At 38.2% G+C, this 14,038-nt stretch overlaps 1 protein-coding gene across 4 annotated transcripts in view; it reads left to right on the plus strand.

Annotated features, from left to right (window-relative positions):
- The window catches only part of LOC149317188 (mitochondrial inner membrane m-AAA protease component AFG3L2), a 30,768-nt gene extending 18,927 nt beyond the window's left edge, over positions 1-11,841 (plus strand). For 2 of the 4 annotated variants that reach the window (XM_089517006.1, XM_089517005.1), the window contains exons 10-17: positions 714-867; positions 1,451-1,558; positions 1,882-2,007; positions 5,727-5,837; positions 7,082-7,197; positions 7,579-7,779; positions 8,873-9,067; positions 10,083-11,841. In XM_089517006.1, coding sequence (XP_089373132.1) covers positions 714-867; positions 1,451-1,558; positions 1,882-2,007; positions 5,727-5,837; positions 7,082-7,197; positions 7,579-7,779; positions 8,873-9,067; positions 10,083-10,325 — 1,254 coding nt within the window. In that variant the 3' untranslated portion in view covers positions 10,326-11,841. The remainder of the gene's footprint in view (positions 1-713; positions 868-1,450; positions 1,559-1,881; positions 2,008-5,726; positions 5,838-7,081; positions 7,198-7,578; positions 7,780-8,872; positions 9,068-10,082) is intronic. The other 2 variants (XM_089517007.1, XM_089517008.1) reach the window with 2 other exon arrangements.
- The last annotated feature ends 2,197 nt before the right edge of the window (positions 11,842-14,038 follow it).

The following is a 14,038-nucleotide window of genomic DNA, read 5'->3' on the forward strand; positions in this document are numbered from 1 at the left end:
AACACCACAGGCAGCTAATTGATTTCCAAAATAATACAATTTGGAAAAGTTGTTTACTGTTTAAAATATGGTTTGAAAATGAATTGGAAAATATTTTAGATTTTTAATGAAATTAATAAGAATAAGTATGTTTTAAGTTGAGACATTACTTGCACAGTATACACAGTATTAGAATGACTTGCTCAAGGTCATGCTATGAAGGCCACATCAGACACGATGAATTTTGCATAGATGAACTTGCAGTGTAAATAAGACTGTGTTAACTGTCTGCAAAGAATTGTACAGAAAAGCAATTGCAACTTTTCACTGAATATGTGAAACAAAAACTGTAACATTCCTGTAAAACACTGTATATGAAGATTGTGCAAACTTTCCTATAGATATAAGCAGGGCCTCTGTCCTTTTTCATGAAGTACTGCCTTTTTAGCAGCAATAAAACAAAGGAGGAGAACCTCCTTTGAGCCCTGAGTCCCCCAATTCTCTGCTTTCCCATCCAATTCTCTGCTGGCTTTTATTCATTGTCCATCTGAGCTTTTAAAATTTGAGCACTCAATTTATTTCATAACACATGTATTTGCTGCAGTATTATCTTTCCAATATAATGACAAATGAAAAATGTTTGTAGCATAAACATAGCTGTGTAGTCTGCTCAGCAGCATGGATCAGAGAACATGTCAAACATGATTGCAAATATCTTTTGTTCTCTTGTAAAGGTTCGGGATTTATTTGTACTGGCTCGTAAAAATGCCCCTTGCATTCTCTTCATTGATGAAATAGATGCAGTTGGAAGAAAACGAGGACGGGGTAACTTTGGAGGGCAAAGTGAACAAGAAAATACACTCAATCAACTATTGGTAGAAATGGATGGTAACTATTTTTGTTTCTGAAATCTTATGGTACATCTCACTACTTTTGTATGAAAATTATACTACTATTTTAAAGAGAGTATTTGGCAGTAGTTCCTATTAGTACCAAGCAAGTTAATTTGAAGACATAGCCAAAGGTTTTAATGAAGAACAATGGCAAATCAAGGGATTTTTGTGTAATATAGTAGTGTGATACTGGCAGGTGCTAATTATACTAATAAGTACTACGTAGTCATGTTCTTGACCATAGTTTGACAAAAATGAGTTCTTATTCCAAAATATTTCTAGCACTCAAGAGATTAGAAGTTTCTCATAAGTTGAAATAAGAGGTTTATTTGTTGAAATGTCTGTGTTCTCTTCCTGTTTGAATAACTCAGTTAGTAATACCTTAATGTTCAAAGGACAATTGAATATAAAAATGCCCTGTCCTTTTATTAATAAGCAGAAAAATATCGGTTCTTATTGGGATATGGAATTTTGTGTTACCGTAGTACCAAAGAAACATGGCTGAGACTGCTTTTCTGTGATTCCATTGAGTATATATATTCATTACTTACAGTTTGATTTTTTTTTTCTGTTCGCAGGTTTTAATACCACAACAAATGTAGTTATTCTGGCAGGCACCAACAGACCAGATATCCTAGACCCTGCACTTATGAGGCCAGGACGTTTTGATAGACAGATTTTCATTGGTAAGTGGTTTTCCATATTGGTAGACAACTTTGAACTCATAAAGACATCAGCAAAAATATGAGAACACATCAAATTATGCAGAAAGCAGCTGAAGGCTGAACTATCATGCACCTTTACTGTTTTAGACACCACAAAGTTGGATTGCTGGTTTGAAAAGATTGTCACAATAACAGTTCTTTGTACATGAAGAACTAGTGTTTTGGAGACAATCTGCCTAAAAAAACTAATTCTACATCCAGTCACTAGAATGAGTAAAAAGAATAAATAATTGAAACCTTTTTTAAAAGTACATTTTAACTTTTTTTCTCCTTTTTGTTTCAAGGGCCACCAGATATAAAGGGCAGAGCATCTATTTTTAAAGTTCACCTTAGACCTCTAAAGTTGGATGCCAGCTTGAATAGAGATAATTTAGCACGGAAACTTGCATCACTTACTCCTGGATTTTCAGGTAGGCATTCTGTACAATAACGGCTGTGTAACCATATGTTGTATGAAATGGCAATGAAATTGACATTCACTGACACCTCAAGCCCTCTCCCTACATGGAACAGCAATATTCTGAAGAGAATTCCCTGTCTTTCACATAATTTAAGAACCTCTTCAGATAAAAGATGCTCTCCCCTCCAGAAAGTTGCCTTTCCCTATATAGCGGGTATGTAACAATTCCAGGACCCTGTACCACTCAATTCCACAAGTAAACCAAGGTTTTTCAAAATGAAACTAAGTCAGAGATGCACCAAAACCGTGGCTAGTGATTACATAAAGGTGTTAATAGGGATATATCAATAAAACCAAAGGCAAGGTTATCTCGCTTCCCTTCAGATGATTTAAGCTGTCCTTTGTCACAGCTGCCACTCATGGGATCCATACAATGAACTGCCCCAGTGAATTGTGTTCCTAGCCTGGACTAGGGCTGAGTGCACCTGCTCAGGATCAAGCTGCTGGCCTGATTTTTCCTGCTCTTTAGATAACCTCTCTTGTTCTGAACATTGCTGACACTTCCACAAACTAGGAGGAGAATATCATCCCATTTTAACAAAGGAACAGTGTCCTACACATTCTAGGATAGAAACGTTCTTATCTGCCTGTATACCATGAGCTGGCCTTGCACAGTGTGCTAGAGAAATGTTACTTAGAATACTGTGTTACTATTATTATTTGCTAGAGGCCAGCTTGATTAGCCAGTAAATGGCCAGTTACTGTTACACATCCCTTAAGCCCATAAAGTCCTGTTGAGTAACAAAAAAGGTTAGGGCTGGCACATAAGGGAATTGTTTACAAAATAAATAATTTTAGGAATATAAAAGATATTCACTTTTTCCACCAAGTCAGGGTTGGGCAACATGTGACCTGTGAGCTGCTTGCAGCTTTCCCAGAATCCCCTCCAATCCTTCTGATTTGTGTTCTGGTTTCTGAGGCCCCATACAGACAGGCCAAAATAAAGCTGCTTCGGGTCACTTTGGAGGCATGCTGTTTAAATGATGCATATGAGCTAAGAGTCCAGAAGCTGCACCAAAGCTGTGCTCCAGTTCTTAGGACTGGATCGTGGCTTTGGTACGGCTTCCAGACTCTTAGTAGCATGCATCGTTTAAACAGCATACCTCCAAAGTGACCTGAAGCAGCTTTATTTTGGCCTGTCTGTATGGGGCCTGAAGGTTTATCAAGAAGGTTTGTTTCATACCCTGATCATTGCCTGAATCATCATAGTTGAGGGCACCAAATTCACTAAGGCTACATCCACACTGCAGAAATAATCCAGTTTGACACCACTTTAACTGCTCTGGCTCAGTGCTATGCAATTCCGGGAACTGTAGTTTTGTGAGACATTTTGCCTTCTCTGTCAGAGAGCTCTGGTGCCACAACAGACTACAAATCTCAGAATTCCATAGCATTGAGCCATGGCAGTTAAAATAGTGCCAAAACAGATTATTTCTGCAGTGCGGATGCGGGCCAAGTGGCAGCTCCACTAATCATTGATGTTTTGTTGAGTCTTCATCCGACTTTACATCTTTGGGTTGTTTTTCATGGCAAACTTTCAAATAAGTGAAAATCACTACAGTGGTCCCTTGCCTTACGCAGGGGATCTGTTCCAGACCCGCCTCCCCCCCCGCCCCCGCGTAAGGCTAATTCCGCGTATGCTGGAGCCCCATTCAATTGAATGGGGCTCGTGCACGGCGATGCGGGAACGCCCCATTCATTTGCATGAGACGCGCCGCCCCTTGCACCCCACGTGCTCCCTGCGGCTTGAGCGCGTATGCTCAAGTCTGCATAAAGCGTGCCCACATATAACGTGGGCGTACTGTATTTAGCAATAACCTTTCTAATACTACTTTTATCTTTTGAAGCAGTTACTTTGAGAGGACATGGCATTTTAGCTTTTTTCTCATTTTGAAAAAAAAGACATGTCATTAGTAGAGCATTACGTTTTAAAAATGCATTACATTTTTAAAAAGAAATGATAAAATGAAAAATGATGAAAGAAATATCACCCCCCCCCCCAATAAAATGTTAAAGTAAAAAAGTAATGTTGCTTGTTAATCAAAATGTTATTTCCATCATTATGTTAAAATTTGTCAAGCCCTTGGTAAAGAAGTGGGAAACTTCTGAAAGTCTAGGGCCACTTTTCTCTCCCCTGGACCTCCCTCTCCAATATATTAATCCCCCCAATTGTTTGTTAGAAACTGGAAATAGGAGAGGGTTGGCCTAAAGTGGACATTCAGGTGGTGGGGAGATTAGATTAAATGGAAAACTGTATCCCCTTCAGAAGCTTGTGAGGGCAATGATCTAGCATTTTAGGGAGATTCCCCTCCCCCTCCACAAGCATCTGGATGGTCTGAAAAATTCAAGCGTTAAAATACTGATGTTAGCACTTGTATCTATAAAAAGAAAACTAGCAAGTTAATGATGTTGCTTTGCATCAGTTATTTCCAAGCCCTGTGCCTATCTACATAGTTCTTCTTTGTGGTCTCTGTGCCTCACACAATTGGATATTGTGCCTGTGCAGAGACTCCTTTCGGAATCTGAAAAGCTGAGCAGATTGACGGGAGCCCTGTCTACTCCCATGCACTGAGCATGCCCAGTCCCACCAATCTAGCTCCTCCTTCAGTTCAAGTCTACAGCAAAAACATGGCAGGGACCTGACCAAGGGGAGGGAGGGCGAGATTTGTGTGAGGGCACAGATGACCACTTGAAGAACCACAGTTACAGGTGAGTAACCTGTTCTTTCTCTTCCATTCTGACCATCTCATCCATGCTATAAAAAAGAAGAGTTAATCTTCACAAATCGATTAAAGATCTGAAGAGGCAGTTACAAATAGCATGATGACAGTCACTTCTGAAGTTGAAAAAATGATGTGTTGCAACATTTGATTATGGCTTTTTAGAATTGGAGAAGAAAGCTGTGATAGTATGTATCTGACCCAGTCCAAGGTTCACTCTTCCTAATCTTCAAGACCAACAGTTGTGATTTCCTCTGTGATTATGACAGAACCATGTGTTTTTATCTCTAGGCAGAAAGAAGTGGTCGAGTACTCTTTCTGGCACATGAAAAATTTCTGATTTGGCCGGGGGCTGGGGCTGCCATTCATTTGGGACAAACTTTACTTAACACTGATAAGGTGAAACTCTCAATGCTCGTTGATGCCTGAAGCATTTTGATAAAGTAAACTGGTTCTAATGATTAGTTAGACGTTATATTTTAAGATTTAATTTTTTCACTCCTGCTAAGAGATAACGGTCTACATCCAAAGAATAAGGTGTGTATTCAGTAAGATCAGGGGGGAGCCCTTTATTGAACAGTCCATTTCCATTCAATGACCCATTGTAAATCTCTTTTGGAATTATTTATGATACAGCACTGACGCAGGAATCTGCTTTTCAGAACAAAAAATAAAATGAAACAAAAAACAACAAACCACTGGGTGTGTCTGAAATAGTCCTGACCAATATTTTTTCCCTTTAACTGACCAACACTGATATTATAAAGTTACACTGCATCAATTCCCATAATTCTTACTAGAAAATTGTTATTTCAGCTGGTACTGAGAGGCTTTTGCTTTGCAATATTTATCCTTGAAATATAGCTATTTTTCCCATCAAATAAAGTAATACTTATTGTGATAACTAACAAATAATATAAATTTGATCATTGACCCCTTTTTGTTTTAGGTGCAGATATAGCGAATGTATGCAATGAAGCTGCCTTAATTGCTGCAAGACATCTTTCAGATTCCATAAACCAGAAGCACTTTGAGCAAGCAATTGAAAGAGTAATAGGAGGTAAGAGAATGATACATTACAGTTATATTACCAGTAGTGTTTTAGGTTCTTTGGTTCATTTCTTAAGACTCTTTCTTTATAAGTATCTTGAATATTCTAAAACACAGTAAAGTTATACAAACAGTAAAAATACAGCTGTCTTGTGTCTCAACGACATAGGATATGGTGATTATAAAAGAGCTGGTTCTCCTTTAAAATATTGTCTTTGTTTCTTTGTGATTGCTTTTTGTGCATGGGCTACATTAAGGTGGGAGAGGGGAAAAGACAATATCTATTTACTCCTTATGCCTCTTCACATGTTACTGTTCAACACAACAACAGGAATAGGATGGCTGATGCTGTGTTTTGCTATGAAAAAAATTCCATTTTCTGTGTGTGTGTGGGCGCAGGGATTTGTGTGTTTATCTATAGCTGTCTGTGCTGTTGTACTGAAATCAATCATGTCAGGTGGGCTGCTTGTTGTCTGTGAACTTTTGTAAATTATTCTTCTGAGGAGACACTCTTATACATACGTCAGTGAAGTAGAATGTCCAACTACTTATACTGAGTCAATTTTTTCTTAGCTTGAGTGGAATGGATAAGTAATGGAGAAAATTAGTGCATAAAGCTGAAAGTACTACACTTATGCCTCAACAAAAAAAGTTAAATTGCTGAGTTTTTTGTGGGTTTTTCAGGCTATGTGGCCATGTTCTAGAAGAGTTTCTTCCTGGCATTTCGCCAGCATCTGTGGGTGGCATATTCAGAGAATTCTCTGAAGATGCCAGCCACAGATGCTGGCGAAACGTCAGGAAGAAACTCTTCTACAATATGGCCACATAGCCTGAAAACCCCACAAAAAACTATGGATGCCAGCCATGAAAGCCTTCTACTTCATATTAAATTGCTGGTATATATATCAGTTACAGCTCTGTTAACGTATGTGTCCTAAAAATACATTAAGAACATATTTTAAAAATAGTATTCTTTCAGATGTAGTCTTTTTTTTAAATGGAAGGACAAAATATGCTATTTTCTTTACAGTATTACAAATACTATAAATATTTTTATTTTATTTTAAAATAAATAAAATAAGAATTGTAAGGTTTTGAACATGAAGTTTAAACCAAACATGTTGAATCAGATAAAATTATCTGGAATTTTTTCTTGAAAATGTTACAGTTCTGCTTCTCCAGAAAACCCACATCATTTCTGAAAAGTATATACCACAACAGTAAAATATTTCCTCATTGTTGTTCTAATCATAGGTTTGGAAAAAAAGACACAGGTATTGCAGCCAGAGGAGAAAAAGACAGTAGCATATCATGAAGCCGGCCATGCAGTTGCTGGATGGTTTCTGGAACATGCTGATCCACTTCTGAAGGTACATAGACTTGGTGTAAAACATTCACTTCCTTGTGATCCTATATTAGCTTAATAAGTTTAATTTTAAAAAAATAGTGTGTGTAAAATTTCTCCTCCCTTTCTTGTACAAACACTCAAACCAGGAAACCTCTAATTAACCACAGTCATATTTTGAACCGAAAAACTAGCATTACCCAGTTCAGAACAAAAAATGATATCAAACCAGTTTTAGACTATGGGACTTCAGATCTAATGCTGATGTATTGCTGATGCACTGCCCCAGTTAAATCAGTGTGTGTGGCACTAGCTGTTTTCTCCTTGCAGGAATAACAATTGTGAAGTAAAGGCCACTGTTACAATTGTATGTAGCTAAATATATTTGTTTCTTATCTGGCAAAAGGTATCTATTATTCCTCGTGGCAAAGGCTTGGGTTATGCTCAGTATTTGCCGAAAGAGCAGTATTTGTACACCAAAGAGCAGTTGCTTGACAGAATGTGCATGACTCTAGGAGGGCGTGTGTCAGAACAAATCTTCTTTGGAAGAATAACGACCGGAGCCCAAGATGACCTAAGGAAAGTTACACAGAGTGCATATGCTCAGGTATTTATTTCCATTGTACATCTCTCCAACAACATTGTGTTTGTAAAATAGAAGCAATACTAGTCTATTGCTTGTACATATTCTTGGTTCCCATCATGTTTGGCTAAGTCACATGTTGTTCTACAAAAAAATAATTAAATGTTAATTTAAGGTTTAAGATAGAAATGTACCTTTTTTCATAACTGAGATGCATTTAATCATTGTAAGTTACATCATTGTTGATCTTCTGTGGTCCTCTTGATTCACTTAGTCAGGGCTAACATTGGTTTAGGTCCTCATGTTTAAGAAATACTTAAAGAGCAGGATTATTAATGTAGTACATTTCTAATATATAACTATAATGATTCATGGCCATATTTAAAAGGTAAAGTTTAATCTTGCTCAGTAAATATTCATAGACTTCTTGAAGAATAAACATAATTAAGGTCAAAAGCTAATTCGGGCTAATATTCAAACCATTAACCATTTTGTGACTGTCAGTATTGTCATATCTCTGATAAAACTAAGAAGTAACTGTCATGCCTCCAGAGCATCTTTGATGCTCTTGAGACATATATTTAGTTGAGATTATATTAGACTTTCTAGGTATCAGTTTAGGAGGGAAATAGAGATCTACAGCTTTAAGAAAGACAAGGATTGTGGGAAATCCCAGGGTCTTTTACTGTCTCCCTCTAGGTAGTTTCAGTGTGTAGTAAGATTTCAGCCAAGTCAGACCTGGAGAGAGTATTTTCCTTTGACAAAAAGATAAGTCCACAGAAGAAAAAAGATAAGTCCACAGAAGAAGAAAGATAGTCCTCAGAAGAAGAAAGATAGAATCCACCAAGAAGAGAGAGCAAGGTATTTAGGAAGGACTATTGAGAAAGAAGAAATCAGTTTCATGTTATTTGTGTTTATAACCAGTAAAGCTTTTGAAACTTAAGAAATTTGTGGACAAGTCTTTTGTTCTGGCTGTGTTCCTGAGAGCCAGAGGCCTTACTACACCCAAAGTCCATAGTATTGCTCTTGGGACAAAACAGTAACTATAACCGTGTCATTCTTGACTGGAAGATTTAGAAATTCTACCAACAAATAAGTTGTGCCATTCATTTATCAGATTGTTCAGTTCGGGATGAATGAAAAAGTTGGGCAAATTTCATTTGACCTTCCTCGGCAAGGAGACATGGTGTTAGAAAAACCATACAGTGAGTCAACTGCAAGATTAATAGATGAAGAGGTACGAATACTTATTAATACAGCTTATGAACGGACACTCTCCCTCCTGACTGAAAAGAAAGCAGAGGTTGAAAAGGTATGTGCTCTCTTGCTTACACTTACAGAAATGGTTGCAGGGTTCTTAGATCAGTATGTTGTGAAAACAGTATTTGATAGCAAGGGTATTCAATTCCTGGTGGCCTTGGTGAGTTTTGAGTTACATCTCCTATCAGCTCCATCCAGTTATGGATTATTGGAGCTGTAATTCCAAATATTTGGCAGTCAGGTGGCCATCTCTATCCACTGGATTAGGTCCAAAATTACCCCTCGAGATACAGAGTTTTAGTTCATTTGATGAAGGAGATCAGATTCTACCAGGGACTCCCAACTCTCTCTCTCTCTGTGTGTGTGTGTGTGTGTATCTGATTGTTCCTTCTGCCTTGCAGCCCAAATTTTAGTGTCATACATTCTAGAGGATCCTTCAACCCTCCTGAGCAGATTTTCAAGTGTTTAGAGAGTTATAGTTGTAAAAAATTCAGGGAGAATTCACTTTTACACACACACTGTGTCATAGTATCCTGTTTGTTAAGTTCCTCTTCATCATATTCTGGATCCATCCCCATAGATCTGTCAGTAAGGTAGCAAGGTTTCTACGCATGCATTATACTCTTCTTTGTCCTTTATAAGATGTATGTAGAAATATTAGCCATAAAGTATGTCCAAAAGCTTTGACTTTGGCATTTACCTATGTTTAAGCATGGAGTTCTTGGTTCATGAAGAGGGGTTATATGTATGAGCCTGTCCCCTGAGACTAAAATGAACAAAATATGCAAATTAGACCCCTTTGGACCTCTTATGAACTAGGAAAGGTTGCAGTGCAGCAGCTTATTTTCTGCATGGGAATATCTTGTGGAAATACATTCTTCAATGTGGTGCACATAATATGTCTGGCCAAAGGCAATATCTACATCTGAAGCTTGTTATGATTACTGGTAGAAACTGGTTTTGAGTTTGTTGTCCACAGCACAACCCACTGAAATGTTAACAGTCAGGCGACCATTTTGCCTGTTATGCAAAATGTTGCGTGTGGTAAGCATATGCATTTATTTCAGGTTGCTTTACAACTTCTGGAGAAAGAGGTTTTGGATAAGAGTGATATGGTTGAAATGCTTGGCCCCAGACCATTTGCTGAAAAATCTACATATGAAGAGTTTGTCGAAGGCACAGGGAGCTTAGATGAAGACACCTCACTTCCAGAAGGCCTTAAAGACTGGAACAAAGATCGTGAGAAGGAGAAAGAGGAGACAACAGATGAGCAGATTGCCAGACAGATTACAGGAGACATGCCTTTTTAGTGTTGAAATATGATGTGGTATATTAAGCTGACACAGTGTTTGCGCCACACACTGAAAAAGATTGGAGAAATACTCAAGGATCTGGTCTCTGGCAATCTTGTTTTACAGAAACAGGCAAAGCTGTAGCATTTATGGAGCTAGGAAGGAGATGGACATTTTTTATTTTACAGGAGATTATTCCAGTTCCATTGAATGCTGTTTCTCCTGAGGGGAAAAAATGGAGATCTTGCAACAACTACACTAAGACCCTTCTAGCTTTATGACTCTCCAGATTCATTTCCAAACTGTGTAAGTCTAGGCCATTACAGGATGATGATAACTCAGAAAAATCATCTGCCTGCAGGAAGAGCATTGCTGCCATTTACCAGGAGGCCAAATAATGTAAGATACTCCTGTTCTTGGGAAAGTCCCACTTTTCATCCACCTACCTATTTAAATGTATCCCTTTGCCTTGCAGTTTAAAAAACAAAACTATGTGGTTGTCAGTCATGAAACTGGAAGAGTTTTTCCATTGATGTTATTGGTCAGAGGCTACAATGACGTGTAAAACCTAGATGATATTACTGCAGTTTTAATAAAGTTTTTTTTTTCTACAGGCAATTGTAACATATTGAACATATGAATGAATGTATTGTATTTTGTAAATATGGTTTGGGAGCCTTCAATAAAATCAGCTGTTATGAGACACAACCAATAAATGTGCTATGTCTGCAAAAGTAGTGGAAACGTAACGGGCATATAGAACTTAGCCAGAGGTGGCAGATGACCCAAAAGGCAGGGTGACAGATTAGGGGTGAGTATCTTTCTTACATATCAGTTGTGAGTGTTACTATTTAGAAGGCAAAGAAACAAACTTTCAGAAGCTTAAAATTGTGTAACTGGAGCTATCAAATCAATACCAGAGAAAAGTGAGAGACCACATTATATGCTTTTCAGTGGAATCAACATATTACAGAAGCAATTTGTTTTTCTAAAAGGTTCAGGAACTTTGCTGCATACCTACAAACAAGAAATGTCAATTTAAATGTCAACTGCTTGTGGTTAGATAAACTGAAGTAAGGAGGTTTATGTTCCTTTTTGGAATGATCATTTGAACCCAGTAATAATGTACAAATAGAGGGTGGTATAGTGATTTGAGCACTGGACTAGGACTCGAGACCAGAGTTTGAATCCCTGCTCAGCTGTGGAAACTCTCTGGGTGACCTTGGACAAGTCAGCCTCAGAAGCAGCCAAAGGCAAACCCTCTGAAAATTCTTGCCAAGAAAACTCCATGATAGGGTCATCATAAGCTAGTAACGACTTGAAGGCACACAACAGCAGCAGCATGGTCTTGCAGTATTATATTTGACATGCTTTGAGAAGCTGCTTTGTCTCATATTTTGGAATAGTAGAAGTTATTTTATATTCTGTCTGAAAACATGGGAACATCCAAAGAAAAAGGGATTGTTAATGTTTTTTCAGTAATATAGGGCCTGAACAGACAGGCCAAAATGAAAATGCTTCGGGTTACTTTGGAGGTGTGCTGTTTAAATTATGCATGCATCCTAACAGGCCAGAAGCCATGCCAAAACCATGCTCCAGTCCTAAGGACTGGAGCACAGTTTTGGCGCAGCTTGTGGACTTTTAAAATGTGTGTGTCATTTAAACAGCATACCTACAAAGTGACTCGAAGCAGCTTTATTTTGGCCTGTCTGTTTGGACCCATACTTTATTATTTTGTGCCTTCAGATTGTTTCCGACTTATGGAAACCCTAAGGTGAATATCATGGGGTTTTCTGGAGCTGTGTGTCTGACTCACTCAGTGTCTGTCATTCAGTGGGTTTCCATGGCTGAATGGGAAATCAAACATTATTGTAGTCCAACACTCAAACTGATGTACCACACTGACTCTCAATATACTAATGCTAGTAAAATAATATTCATCCACTATTGTGCTTATTATTATTATTATTATTATTATTATTATTATTATTATTATGTTTTAAAACATAACATTTGTGTATATGTTTTTAACTGATACTTTTGTGTGTTATGTCGAGACCCATAATTTGTCAAAAAGGTGAAGTAAGAACAAATCTAAAGGAATCTCTCCACTATGGCCCAAACAGACGGGCCAAAAATGCCACCTTCTGGCCAATCGGGGGCATGGTGTTCAGATGATGCTCGCCCCTGGATCAGGCTGCACTACTGCCACGTAAGGCAGCCCAAACCCAGCCGCAAAGGGAGTGCAGAAAAAGCATTTCTTGCTGACGGTCCATTGCAGACCAAGGTAGCAGTCAGCCTTGAGACCACAGTGTCTGGTTGCTGCGGTCCTGCACTGCTTAGTGCTGTTCTGGTTGGAGCAGCCAGAGGCCACTCAAAGCCTCTCATCTGCTCTAGGCCTATGACTGTAGAATATGGTACACATTTTAGGAGTTGGCTGATCTAAAATACAAGATTAAAATTAGCTTAACTGGGTCAAGTTGCATTAATCTTTTTGTGCCATTAGAGGACTATTGAGACTGTGAGGCTAGCTATTCATTTTATACTTGCCATGGTCAGAAGACAAGTGAATATATTTGTGTGTATGTGTGTGAGAATGCCACAATACATTCCATATACACATAATCCGTGAGTAAAAGTACTTGTTCACCAAAATGGCCCATGTTGTTTGAGCACTGGACTATGACTCTGCCAGCCAGGATTCAAATCATTGCTCATCCATTGAAATCCACTGGGTGACCTTGGGCAAGTCACTTTCTTTCAGCCTCAGGAAGGCAAAGGCAAACCCCTCCTGAACAAATCTTGCCTTGAAAACCCCATAAGTCGGAAAAAGAAGAGTGACAGCAACAGTGTATATGTATGAAAATATATCTTCCATATACACATAATCAATGAATAAAGGTACTTGTTCACCAGAATGACAACAATTTGGAGAAGAGTGGTTTTTGCCACTGATGACATTGTGTTATAAAGCAGCACTACATACAATTGCAGTTCACATATAGCAGCCACAATTGTAATGGTCATACTATCTCAGAGAGTAAGAAAGAGATGGAGGGTTTTTTTTATGAACAAGTAACTAGTTAAAAAATAGAAGGCAGAGAACAGGAATAAGTTGACATTTTTGTAATGGAAAGCTAGAAACAGTGAGTATTTCCAAAGTTAGGTGTGAGTAGTGAGGTGGCCAGGCTGATGACACCAAATTACTGAGTAGTTAAAACAGATCTTGGGTTTTGTGGTCAAACAACCCAATGGGCCGATGCTGCAAAAATGCCAAATTCAATATTTGGAATCATTAGAAAAGCAATTAAAAACTGATTGAATTGTGTCTTTATAGATTTGTGGTATAATTAGAATAATCAATATACTACTTGTCATTGTACCTCGAATAGGAGATGGAGAAGATCCAGGAAAAGGTGACAAATATTTGGGAAGCTGGAGCAATTCCTGTTTTTCACACAGGTTATATCTCATCTGTGAAACTTTTGCCCATAAAATGTACTGATAGCAACAACTTGAGGTTCTTTAAAGGGGAATTAGACAAATTTATGTATGATAATGTTACTAATGCCTGCTAGTGATGCTGGCTAGCTGTTACCTCCAGTATTGGAGGCACTGTGCCTGTAAACAATTACAATAGGAAGAGTCTTGAGATCATGTCCTTGAGGCATCTGTTGGTCATTCTATGGAAGCAAAATTATGATGGCAATAGGACTTGTGTCTACTCCACC

This window comes from Sceloporus occidentalis, unplaced genomic scaffold, assembly GCF_023333645.1.
Source record: "Sceloporus occidentalis isolate IW3139 unplaced genomic scaffold, rSceOcc1.0.p SCAF_3, whole genome shotgun sequence".
Classification (NCBI taxonomy): domain Eukaryota; kingdom Metazoa; phylum Chordata; class Lepidosauria; order Squamata; family Phrynosomatidae; genus Sceloporus; species Sceloporus occidentalis.